The sequence below is a fragment of the Haliaeetus leucocephalus genome, unplaced genomic scaffold (genome assembly GCF_000737465.1).
Source record: "Haliaeetus leucocephalus isolate CR32 unplaced genomic scaffold, Haliaeetus_leucocephalus-4.0 Scaffold858, whole genome shotgun sequence".
Classification (NCBI taxonomy): Eukaryota; Metazoa; Chordata; class Aves; order Accipitriformes; family Accipitridae; genus Haliaeetus; species Haliaeetus leucocephalus.
In genome coordinates this window covers 57479-70240 of record NW_010973294.1, presented here as the reverse complement: position 1 = coordinate 70240, position 12762 = coordinate 57479, and the positions used below count along the sequence as shown (strand labels likewise).

The 12762-nt window shown below is 37.0% G+C and overlaps 1 protein-coding gene across 1 annotated transcript in view; it reads right to left on the bottom strand.

Moving 5' to 3' along the window:
- PDE7A (phosphodiesterase 7A) overlaps positions 1–12701 on the bottom strand; it is a 42789-nt gene extending 30088 nt beyond the window's left edge. Inside the window, exons 1-2 of the mRNA XM_010582881.1 lie at positions 12642–12701; positions 5758–5818 (exon numbers count right to left, since the gene is read on the bottom strand). Of these exons, the coding sequence (XP_010581183.1) occupies positions 5758–5818; positions 12642–12701 (121 nt within the window). The remainder of the gene's footprint in view (positions 1–5757; positions 5819–12641) is intronic.
- Positions 12702–12762: the final 61 nt, after the last annotated feature.

Here is a 12762-nt window from a genome sequence, read left to right as displayed (position 1 = left end):
AACTAGGTTGTGGTGAACAATCTACTTCTTCAAAGCATCAAGAATAGGAAAAGTTCACAGAAAAATATCTGAAGACTTACATGGAATTCTGCAAATAACAAAGCAAGCAGGTTCATCTGATAAATGATATCCAGAAAATTTCACTCTGCTTTGTTCTTTTTTATTTACCAGTACCTAGTCTAACAGCATAGATAGAATAACGGTACCCCTGTTATCCTTGGAATGCCTGCAATATTGTGGATTTCGAGTAGGAAAACAAGAAAAACTATCTACAAGTAAAACAGAGCAGTGCAACTAACTACATTGCTTTTAACAAGAATTATTAAAACTTCTATTTACAGGAATAGTTAGCCAAAAGAATAAATTATATACTAAAAATGCACATGGCAAACTATTAAAAACGCCACTGTAATAAGGAAAAGGTAAAATGAGGATATTTACTTGCATGCATATGAAATGAGTAATTCCCAGCAAGGAAAGCAAAATATTTTCATTAAATAAACAAAATTCTCTCCCCTTGCTCATGGTAGAAGCAGAGGGTATTTTGTTAAGAATCAAGATCTCAACAATGGATGATTTTTTTTTTTTAGAATACATTTGGATTTATTCTGGAAAAAAGTATCACTTCTACAGGGCTAGAATTTATCACAGTAAACAAAGCAGAAGTTCCTACTGGGCCAAAACAAAGGCAGAAGAGCTGTCTTCATTATCATTGTACAGAACTACTGCATTTTTCAAGATTTCAGACAATAAACATGCTTGGAAAAAATTGGTACGAGTGGAATTTGAAGATACCATACATCCCTCTGAGGTTTCTATATATAAAGCTGCATAAAAAGGAATAGCATCGAAGTGGCTGCACATTAGCACATTATGAAATGATGTGCTATTAGCACAGTGAAACTAATCTCTACTGCATATGTATAGTTAGTCCCAAAACACCCAGAAATACTGGACCATCGTTATGCATCCACTGCTCAGTTAATATGACCTGCAAAGATCAACAGATCCCGAATGCACCTGCTTCATTGTGCTTGTACACAACATAACATATTCGCATCAATTTGCTTGGGAAATCCTGCACAAGTTTTTTGTAACCCTGTGACTCTGAAATGCTACAGAATTTCATTTTAAGGAAGAGACATGTTTAACTTCATAGGTAACTTAAATCTGAAGTATCTTGTGCCTTTAAGATTACTTTCATCAGACAAAAGGACACTGTTACATAATTCCTTCAAACAGCAACAGAAGTCCAACCTCAAAGCCAATCATTATTATGATAGCTGAAAGAGAATTAAAATTCAACACCTAAACCAAAAGAACTTATGAATAGTTTTCATTTAATCAGGCCTTTTAAAAAAATACCAAAGTGGTGACAAAATCTTTTGAAACTATCGGATCACACCATTTGCTTATAGGTAAGTTTCCTTGGGGGGGCAGAAGTGGTAGCAAGCTGACAGTTTTTATCTTAGGTGTCTCTTCTTCAGCCACTTTAGCAACTCTGAAAAGACTCCTCTGTTTCCTTAGGGCAACACATTCAAGTCCAGCATGCAATGACTGGACTTCCAGGAACAATTTTTTTCCTCTTTGAGAGTTTCTGCGAATCCAAAGAATCAAGAGAAAGATTTAAAAAACATGAAGCCTTCCTTTCAAAATCTGATTTTGTGAACAAACATCACAAAATATCTGTTGGCTAAGTATTTAACTAGATTTTCTTCCAGAATGTGACGAGGATTGCTTGCATTTTTAAGACAAAGGCCATACAGGCAGAAACTCAGTTGAAGACTGAATAAATAGTTGAAGAAGGAACACAAGAGGGAGGTTTGCAGCTACAACTGAAAACTGAAAAGGAATCAGGGCTGTAACAAAACTTACCTTGAGATAGATTGTTTAGTTCCTAACCGTCTCTCAGATTCCTGCTCACACCGCAAGGACAGCTCTGATACTTACGAGGCAGCTGAAATGCCATAGCTGACATCCCTGCACATTAGGGTTACACAACACATACTTCGTGCTACCCTAATACTCCAGTGTGGCACAGTAACAATGCAGCAGCTGCTTGGGGAGCTGAGGCCTTCTGGAGCAGGGGCAGAAATCTCAGAGATCACGGAGGACAGCTGGGAGCAGAAATTACAACAGCCACAAGGTAAACCACCCAAGTCAGAGCCATGAGGTTGTGAAGAGCAGGATTTCCAGAAAGAATTACTAGCTTCACAAATTAAAGTTCCTATTAAATTTGTTGGAGAAACAGATGACAGGTCAGCCAAATATGCCGGAATTAAAGCAAAAGGAATATAACATAACAACCGCTACGGGAGAAGAGCATGCACCTACATTACACAGTAGCTTGCCTCCACTGTTTCCTATCTGAAGTGATCAAGACCTCTAAGGGAAGGTAAAATGCTCCAGTTTTAGTTGAGAGGTGCATGCTCACAGATACAAGCAGTCTGTGCCCCACTCTTTCTACCCATGCACAGTAGCAAAACTTTCAGGCAATCTAAAACAACAAGAAAAAGGAATCAGAAAAGCAAAGAGAAAAATCAAGAAAGTATCGAGATTACACAGAAGCACTTACAAGAAATTTCGAGAATTCCTCATAGTTGCTGAGAGAAATAGCTGATTGAGGTGATGCAGATATATTACCCCTTCCAAGGTCTTAAAAGAAAAATTCTACAATGCTGCATCTGTATCTATATTTTTAAAATAGCAAATAAGCCACTTGGGAGTGGCTTAGTGTATATTTTGGGAATGGGGTATGACAGATGAGTCATTAGAGTCAACGCTGTTTGTTTATATCGACACTGATGAAGACAGTTAAGAGTTGTTTATTTTGTGTGTCCCTAAAATTTCATCTTTTAAATTGAACCTGGAAACACTGCCATATCACAAGGATTTCTATTTACTTAGTGCAAATGAATTTCCATTGGATTCCCATTGAGACAGCCTGAAAACGTTAAAGGAAGCAACTCTATGGCCAGCACAACTACACAGAGGCAGAGGGGGGTGTCCTAGATACCCTTAGCTTTATATTTTTGGTCTGTTAAAATAAACACCTTATCAAGGTGATTTTATTAGCAGAAATAGTCTGTTTGGAATAATAACCAAGTAAAAGGCAAAACCTCTCATGACTGTGCCTAACTTCCCGTTCAGTTACAGCTGAGGATTCCTTACAGCTTAGTCTGCTGAAGTGTACTAAGATAAAAAAAAAAGACACCAAAAAAACCCCAACCACCACACTCAGAATACTGTATGGGAAATGCAATACTTCACATTTCTTGCAAAAAAATTCTAAGTAAATGTATTCATTCTTCTGTGATATGAATGTTTCTACATACCGATGCATCCAACTGTTCAGCTTTCAGGCTGGTCTTTTTTACAGTCCATTTACGAATACAAAAGTAATAAGTCTGTAAATAGTTGCTAACTTGTACAGTATAGTGTACATAACATTCAGGAAAACAAAGTGATCACCAACAAGTGAGAAAGTAATACAAATTTAACATACTGATTCGAGCATCCAATGAGCAATTTTTTGTTTGCTTGTTGGTACCCTCCATCCCCCAGCTGAAGTCAGAAGAGGTCAATCCCTTAAAACACTTACTGCCTCTGAACAGCTAGCATCATTGAACAGCAATGAATGCCAGAAAGAGTTATGCTATTCATAACAACCACCAATCACATAGTCTAGTAATTAATTCCAATGAGAGAACAAGTGAAAATTTAATTTACTTAACAGCACGTTATGAATATATTCCAGTTCTGCCTATAAGAATAGTCAAAGAAAGATTTCAAAACAAATGAGATTTTTCCCTCAGTTCAGGTGTATATACCAAGCACAACAATAAGTCATGCTTTGCTTTCCTCTAGATTTACTTGAGAATTATCACAAATCCTTCTGCAGAAATGATGGGCCTAAATACTTCATGGTACAGTTAAAATTCCCAAGTAGCAGAAGAAATCAGATTATTCTCCCCAGAAATTAAGATTTATTTTCTTACAAGCTGAGTTTCTACCACTAGCAGATTAATTTTAAAAAGACAAAACCACCGATATATACTTACATTACCTTTAATTCAAGCATATCAGTGCATTTTTAAAATAAATGAATATGCATTTCCCCTGTTGTGGAATTAAAAGTACTCAATTTGTAGGATTTTGAAGCAGAAAAAACCCTGTATTTTCTAAGTACAGCACAAAATAAATTTAATTTAAAAAAAAAAGTATCACAAAATCAAGGAAACAAAACTACCTCAGGCCTGAATTTACTTTCTTATTCTTACGCCTAGAGCAGAAAAATCACATTTTGAAGAATTCTAGTGTTCATCCTGCAAAAAGGATGGTTAAAAAAAAATTTTAACTTTTGAAAATGAAATAAGCCTATTTCCAACACCACCCCAGCAGCTTTTTCAATAAACATTTAGAAGCCAGCATCTTCTGTCCTACTCCTCTTAACAAATCTCCAAAGTAATTACATTCTCTTATAAAAAATCCTTCAGTAGACAGACAGTGCTAGAGTATTAACAACTTCACAAACTTAAAAAATCAAAATAATTGAAAAACAAAAATGCAAAGATGCCAAATCAAAATTGGATTTATATATACATATGCACGCATATGCCTACATACGTAGGTTATAACTCTAAATTCATATATATAACACGTGTACACATGCATGTAGCTTACAACTTTAAATTCATAGACAATGCAGTTATGAATTTCTGGGGACTTTAATACATACAATATACAACTAAATTGGAAAGACTCAGGGCATAAAAAGACATATTCTGGCTGATTTAGTTGGAGCCAGTTAAGAATTTATAATCACTAGCTGTTGACGTTCATTGAGCCGTGCAAGACATCATGCAAGCATTCATAGTCCATTTCAACAGGAAATCATAGCTCAAGATGGCTTAAATTAATTGGCATAATTTTGCGGTGAAACTGACTTAAGAGTACATATACAGTCCCCATGCCATCTGCACCACCAGCAGCCTCCAAAAGAGGTGAGGAAGTACTGAATCCGGCAGCCAGACCTGCAAGAGCTTTGCATCTTTCTCCTCTCAAGTACTGACCTCAACTGCTTCTGTGCACTCACTATTACAGCGGGTCTCCCCCAGATGCTTGCCCCTCCCAATACTGTTCTTTCATTTTAATTCAACCTTACCCTTTATCTAGTTGCTACTCTGAAAACATTCTTCAGTAAGTTGACTAAACTACTGGCCCTGTCACGCGTCCTTTCCCTTCTCAAGTCATCTAGGATTAATAAGAAAAGTATTGTTTAAAATCGTACCATTACTTTCAGAACACCTTGAGCATTTCATAGCCTCAGTATTGAAGTTTTTTAAAGTGTGTGGTAACTTTCACACAAATGTTCTCTAGGCTACAGTTTTTACCAGAAGCATACCATGCAGAGGTGATCAAATTCCATCACAGAAATCAAGTTCAATCATGAGTCACTTGGAAAACTTAACTTCTACCAAACACGTTAGGTTAATTATAAGAATTTTTTTTTTAAATATAGGAGTAAAACATCCAACACAATGGTTAACTCAGGGGAAAAAAAAGTAAAAAGGCAAACAACCAAAAAAACCCAAGTCAACACAAAAGAACCCAAACTCTTCTAAAGAATCTAACCAGAATATTATCCAGGAGAAAAGAAATAAGTTTAACAATTCAACACTCAGATATAAAAAAAATAATTATTTCAAATCAATCATCAACATTAGAACTTTTCAATATAGAAACTGGTATGCTTACCTAGCATACGAATGTACAATGCAGTCTGATCAGAGCTGTCATAGGAAATCGCTCCACGTCTCTGGAAAAAAAAAAAAGTGTATTTTATGCAAGTTAGAACTGAATAATTTTTAAATTGAAATGAAAATAAAGTATCAATTTTCCATTTCCAATTTTACTCTCAAAATTAATTTTGGAAATTTGAACATGCAAGTTTCAAATATATATACTGATTTTGTTTTAGGAGGGGACAAAGGAAGGACATGAATTGCTAGTGAAGAGATTATGAAGAACAGGACCAGAGTGTGGAAAAAATATCCCCCCCCTAAATTTCTTTCCAGATGCTCCTCAATCATTCCTCACCATAAAAAAGACACAGAACAAGATTAAGCAGACGCAAAAAAACCATGCTCCTCATAGCCTTCTAGAATGTAATACTTAAAACAAATACTTGCAGTTCCTGGTTTATTTGTTTATTTACTTTTACCTATGGGGTATTTCCATCTTTCAAAGCTAAAAGTAGTTTTAAAAGAAGTAAAAGAACTCAAATGACAGCATTACTGCAGTCCCAGGAATTCAACCTATATGCTGCAAGGGCAGGACTTGGCTGCTACATGCTACTTCCACTCCACCCAGTACTTTCTGTAGGCAAATCAAGGTACCACTGAAGCAGGATATAATACATAAAGGTATTTTAAGGAAAACAAGCAAGTGGTATTTCACTTTTGATGATAAAAGTCTAAAAGAGTCATCAAGCTATCCATGCCTGACATTGAGATAGCCCCATATAGGCTGTATTTCTGACCTACACAAGATTTTTATGTTCCATACATACTCAGCTAACGTGATACTAGTTACAATCCAGGAAGTCTCCCACAAGTGTGGTGGATTGGTCCTCTAATAACTAAAAAATGGAAGAACTTTCTCATAGTTACTCAACACTGGCATCATATAGTTTTCAAAGCTTGGCATGACCTAGCACCCAGCCTCACACCTTGTCTTTACTGTACTTCCACTATCTTCTGCCACTTCCTAGGGCTTTCATTAATGTTTTTTCTTAACCCTAGGATCAGAGGATCACCTTCAAAATCAGACTTCAATTTTGCCAGTTCACAACATTTGTTCTTTAAAGAAATAAAGACTTTTTTGTGTGCATACACATTAAACACTCCTATGACCTCTCCCTGTCCACTACACTTCTTATTTACACTGAGGACGGTGAAGTCCTTGGTGCCACAAAGGGTTATCATACCCCTTTGAGAACTTCAGATAAAAGCCAACCTGAAGGTGAACACAATCACCCATTTTTTTCCTCTGCGTAGCAGGAGCAACACTACACACAACAGCCTGAAAACATGCAAGTTGAAAAGATGGCAAACCAAACCATGTTAGGAAACAGAACAGAAAAACAGATGTTGGCTATTGAAAAGAATTCTAAAAGAAATTAAGAGATAAAGAAACAAACTACTTAGAAGGGGAAGAAGGCAAAATTGCTTATACAACTGATGTGCTATGACTCCAAACCCAGAAGTTATACTTAATTGTTTTAATATTTTTCACGTTAAAACAAAAAAGAAAGCCTTACACTTGAAGTCAGAGAAGTATTTCCAAAGGTAAGCTTAATATTTAAATTACAGAAATGACCAAAGACCTAGCTCCAAACAGGGTCCAATTATAGTAGCTGTTGTAAAGACTACAAGGAAGAACTCCCTGCGCAGCACTTTTATGTTTTCTTAGCTTTTGTTCTTTATTTCCTTGGAAGATCATAAACCATGCAAATAATCCTTCCCTTGAAATATGTTTGTACAGCATTTCTCACAGCAATGTGCCTGTCCCGATGGGAAAGGCAGCAATACAACTCATCAGCCAGTAAATGATGCTGATTTCCCACTAACATTCTCAAGTTTCTTCATATAACCTACCTTTGAATTTCAGCAAATCTCAGCTGAATATATTTTCAGTAGCCTGGAACATTTCATGTCACTGACTCGGCACAATCAGTGATGTAATTTAGTGTTAACTTGCAATTTGCACCTGTCTATCACGGATTTCTGGACGTGTCCGGTACAGTTCTGTAATCTAATCTAGGAGAAAGCTAAGCACACATGCAGCTAGAAGAACCATGCCCAACTGGAGCATTAGTCTCCAAGAAGGAAAACAATATGTAAAAATTTACTGAATAATAAATCCTTTTGATACGTTCATATTAAAACGCTACTTGCTCTCTAAAATATTATTTGCTAGATAAAGTAGTACATCCATGTATGATATCAAATACAAAGAACATTTTTAAAAATGTAAGCCACTTCCTTATACAAACAAGTGATTTCATGATGCAAGGACTCTGAAAGATCTCGTAGGAATCTTGGAACAACTAAATCCTTTTGAAATTACCTTTCAAAGTTTGGTTTCCTAAGGAAAAGGGACAATTTACCATGTAAACCTTACTAATAATACTTCAAAAATAGTAGGACAGTTTCAGCTAATTTTGCTAAAAGGGTAGAGGTCCTAAAGATACTTCATTCACTGAAATTTGTTAAATAAAATACGTAAGAGGAAAGCACTTATGGGCAAGTTCCACCAAGAGACAGATACAGGGTGGATGACAAGCAGTCAGACCTTGCACCTTCAGACCAGGCAAATAACTGAGGTACAAATAAATAGTTAGGAGCACTGTAGTGGGCAGTCAGAGACAGAGGAGAGAGCTAATGGTACAGAGGTTTTTAGCAACTTGTGATAGGTAGGTAAATTAAATAGCATTACACTCATCCAGCCATGGATTGCTTTGTGTCAGCTTATGCTCCAAATAGGTAACAGACTACGTACCACAGGTTGAGGTATTTTCCCCATTTTCCCACTTCAAATAATACCATCAGCGTATTTGTTACACTACCCCCTACACTACTCTAGAAAAATGCAAAGAAAAAAGAAGGAGAGAAGTAATTTAATCTACCCTGCCTGTGGTTCTTTTAAGACGCTCTGCCCAGATTCCACTTTTTTAAATGAAGCAAACGGAAAGACCAGATTTAAAGCATCAGCTTCTACTGAGATGTGAACTGTCAAGTGCAGCAAATTTGTAAGCAGAAAGGCAAATGCATCTTGGAGAACTACAGTTTCTGTAAGGCACTCAATAATTCAAACAACTTCATCACCAGGATTCTATTCTTGTTGACCACCAAAAATGCCTCCTCCCCCATCGCTAATCAAAGGCCCGCTATCTGTAGCCTACACAAAGACATGAAGACCATACTTACACTAAAAATTTACCTTACTCACGCAGCTGAGATGACTGTAGCATACACTGTATCAGCCTACAGAAACCCTGGCTAAAAACATCACGGACAGACCTTGACTTGTGGCACTTCAAAATATCACATTATTGTTAATATTTTTTAACTCATTTAGAATAAAATTTTATTTCTAGATGTCTGCCACCTCTTTGGTCTACCTGAAGCTTTGTACCTGTTAATAACCATAAAGCATATTGAACTCCTTGACCCTCTGTACAAATCTCAAAACAAATAAGCATCATTCCAACAGGCAGACAGAATTGCTACTGCTCAAACTGAAGACAATCCTAATGTGTTCAGGCAGGTTCCCTTTTCAAGCACAAGGACAACTTGGTGTGGTTGAAGTATCTGCTGGACTCCAAGTGATTCAACAAATTCCTCAAATGATTCGGTGAGGTTCTTAACCACTCCACTCCTTTCCAGACATGAGCACAGCCATCTGAACTAGGTAGGCTATTGTTCTTCAGCAAAATGTCAGAAAGACAACTGGGAAGGATTGTTTACACTGGACTTCCACTTTGAAAACCTCACCTTAAATTTCAGTTTCATATTGGAGTGTCATTTATTCTTCCAAAGAGCAACACAGTAAGAAAAGCTTTCATTTCTCCTCTTTCGTCACATATTTATGGAAAGTGAATGGAAGAAGTTCAATCTAAAGTGGAAGATCCATTAATCCTTTAAGAACAACAACGATATAAGGACTCCACAAAAACAGGCAAAGGGACTATCTACCAAAAGATATAGATTTAAGTCAGATCTTTCTGAAAATCTTTTCACAAGAGTATAGGAAGTTGTTAAAGGCCATGCAACAGGAATGACATGCTAAAATAGCACATAGATCTATCTTCAAAGGGAAACTGCTTCAGTGATGCTAGGGAGTTCAGCATACACATGTAACACTTGGAAAGAGAGCAGCTGCTGCTGTTTGTGACAAACAGAAACGTTTCCATTGATGTATCAGTTTTATCACAAGGATTTCACAGTCCGGCTCAGAGCAGAGCACCAGCTTCACTGTTGGGCACTTCATTTTGGCAAGTGCCAACCAGCCAGCTTTTGGACTGTCAAGCAAAACAACTGCTGGTCTCCTTCTGTAACAGCAGAAGGAAACTGGTAGAGATCCTGGCCTTCAAAATTCAGTACCACCCATCAGAAAGAACCATCTATGCTTTTTGATGGAGTACACAACCCTCATTTTGCGACTCGGTTGTTTATTCAGAAGCTGGGCAAGAAAAGCCAGAGGACAGCAACACAGCCAGTCAGGTATTTTTACCTACTTGGCTTTTCTGCCCAAGTTACTTGCCCAACAATCAGAGGATTGTTTTCAGAAAGAGAAATTGAGAACAAGTTTGGAGAAGCTGTTCTATCATGGCAACTGCAATTTATTGGTTATGCTGCTTCAAATATACACACTTGAAAACTATTTAAGATTCTAAGACAGTTTATCAACAAGTCCCTAGAATGACAAACTAATTAGACCAGATTTCTCCAACTATTGTTGGATTTCAAAAGCGAGACTGTCATGTATCAAAATTCTTAGAATTATTTCAAGTAATTAAAAGTTCCATGCTAACATAAGATCCAGTTTTCCACAAGGCATCATCAAGCTTTTACTCACTAAAGCACTGGAAAATGTTCTTTTAAAGCACTTAAACTGTCGCTGAACTTGGGCAAGTCATTGCAAAACAGTCCTACTACTATTTTCTAAATATTTCACTGGAGTTCAAAGCAGTATTTTGAAAGTTCATCAAACCAGTGATAAGAAAATGTAGTTAACTTCAGGAAGGCAACACTAATCACCAATAAGACACACAGTGCCCCTTCAAATATGTGAATGTGGCAACTTTAATATTTTCTTCCATATGAAGCTATTTCACATGATCATCTCCCAAGACGGATGGCAATCATTTATAAACTTAGCTATTGTTTGAATGATAGTTATCAACATTAGTGATACATACATATGTATACAAGCATCTGTAATGTTATTTTCTCTTACACACCTTAGATGTATATCATGTGGCATCGTAAGATCTACCCAAAGTTTTATCACATAAAAACTTCAAGATTTAACAAAATTACACAAAACAAAAGTTGAAAATTGATCAGAAAAGAAAGCATAGTCAAAAAAAAGCATAAATGATTGACTTAAACAAGGACAGAAACACACAGGGGTATTACCTTCAGAAGCTAAATCAGAATGGTGGAAGGACTCAAAAGCAACAGCAAAAGAGGATAAAACAAAAAAAATAGGATAAAACAAAAAACACAAAAAAATAATTCTTTAAAAGAAACAACCATTAAAAACAACCATAAAATGCAGAGGGTTTTATGCTTAACTGTATTATGTCAGCTACCTGGAATTCCTATTTTTCCCCACATTAACAGAATCTTCAACCAAACTGAATTACAGACATAATCCTTAGGCAGGCTTTTTATGTCAAGTTTCAGAAACCTAGCGATTCGACAGTATACCAGTAAAACGCGGATGATGTACTAGGCTAGCACACCGGCTGTAAAACTTTGGCATTTAGAATCTGCCTTCAGTCACAAGTGAACATCCATTAAGGTATCCTGGTCTTTTTCTTGATGTGACAAAAGTTATCACAAGTGCTAGCAACTAAACCTGACCGGTTTTGCTTCTAGTAATTTTGGAACTGTGTTACTGGCATGGCTGAAGAGTACAGGCATGGATACCTGGCAAAGCTTGCTTTCACAACAAATTCAAGTTCATGTTTGTTCAGACTATTCTATTAATTGTACAAGAATGTTAAAATCGTGTATTAATTTAAAAAAAATAATCTATCTATATATAAATGCATGAACTCTTCAATTTTTCAGTTTCCCTCATCCTCTCCAATGATTCTGCCCTCCTTCACAATCCTAAGCTTAAATTTATTCCTCCTTTAGGAATCAATTCCAGGTTAGGCAGGCAGCAAGTTGTGCTGAGAAGAACCTGGTCTCCTCTCTAGGCACCAATCCCACCTATATTTACTACCACAATATACATTACGGGGATACTTAGGTTCTTTAGAATGTGAAAGTAGGAACTCCTAATTTTGTCTAACATTAGCACACATTTTTCAAAACACAGGCATCTCAAATGGAAAGGCTACAAAGTAAGTGAAGTAGCCAGTATTTCACCTAAGCAAACAAAACTGGTATTTCCACTCCCATAACCCTGAAATCAACAATACAAAAAGGATATCCTGCCCAGGAAGCAAAATACGCTAATTTGTATTATTCTCTCCAGGTTTAAAACTGTTTTTCCTTATTTTCACAAAGCCTTTAAAGCACTATAAAACTGAAGATCTGTTAGTAAAGGAGGCAAGCAAACCCCTGCCACTCAGAAGCCATTTCAGATCCGTTTTCCCCGTCTCCTACCTGGCACTGCTACAAACACACTCTTCCCACTTCAAGGCAGGCAAAAACCGAGCGCTACAAAATCACGTAGGAACGCTTAAGAAACGCAGTCTTACGTGACGAATGATGTGCTTCCAAGACAGATCAGATGTGAAAAGGAAAAATAAGTACCACCGGCGAAGTTCGTAATGACCTGTTTTCTCTCGGGCTACTTGCAAGCCCAGTTAGTCAAACCAGAACAATAAAATGGCCTACCTTAGAAGTAACCCATTTGATAAGGACCAGGGCTAAACACCAGATCAACGCAATTCCCATCGGATCACCCCGCAGACCCGAAGCATAGCCTCCTCCCCGACCCCCGCCGGCGCCGGACGGG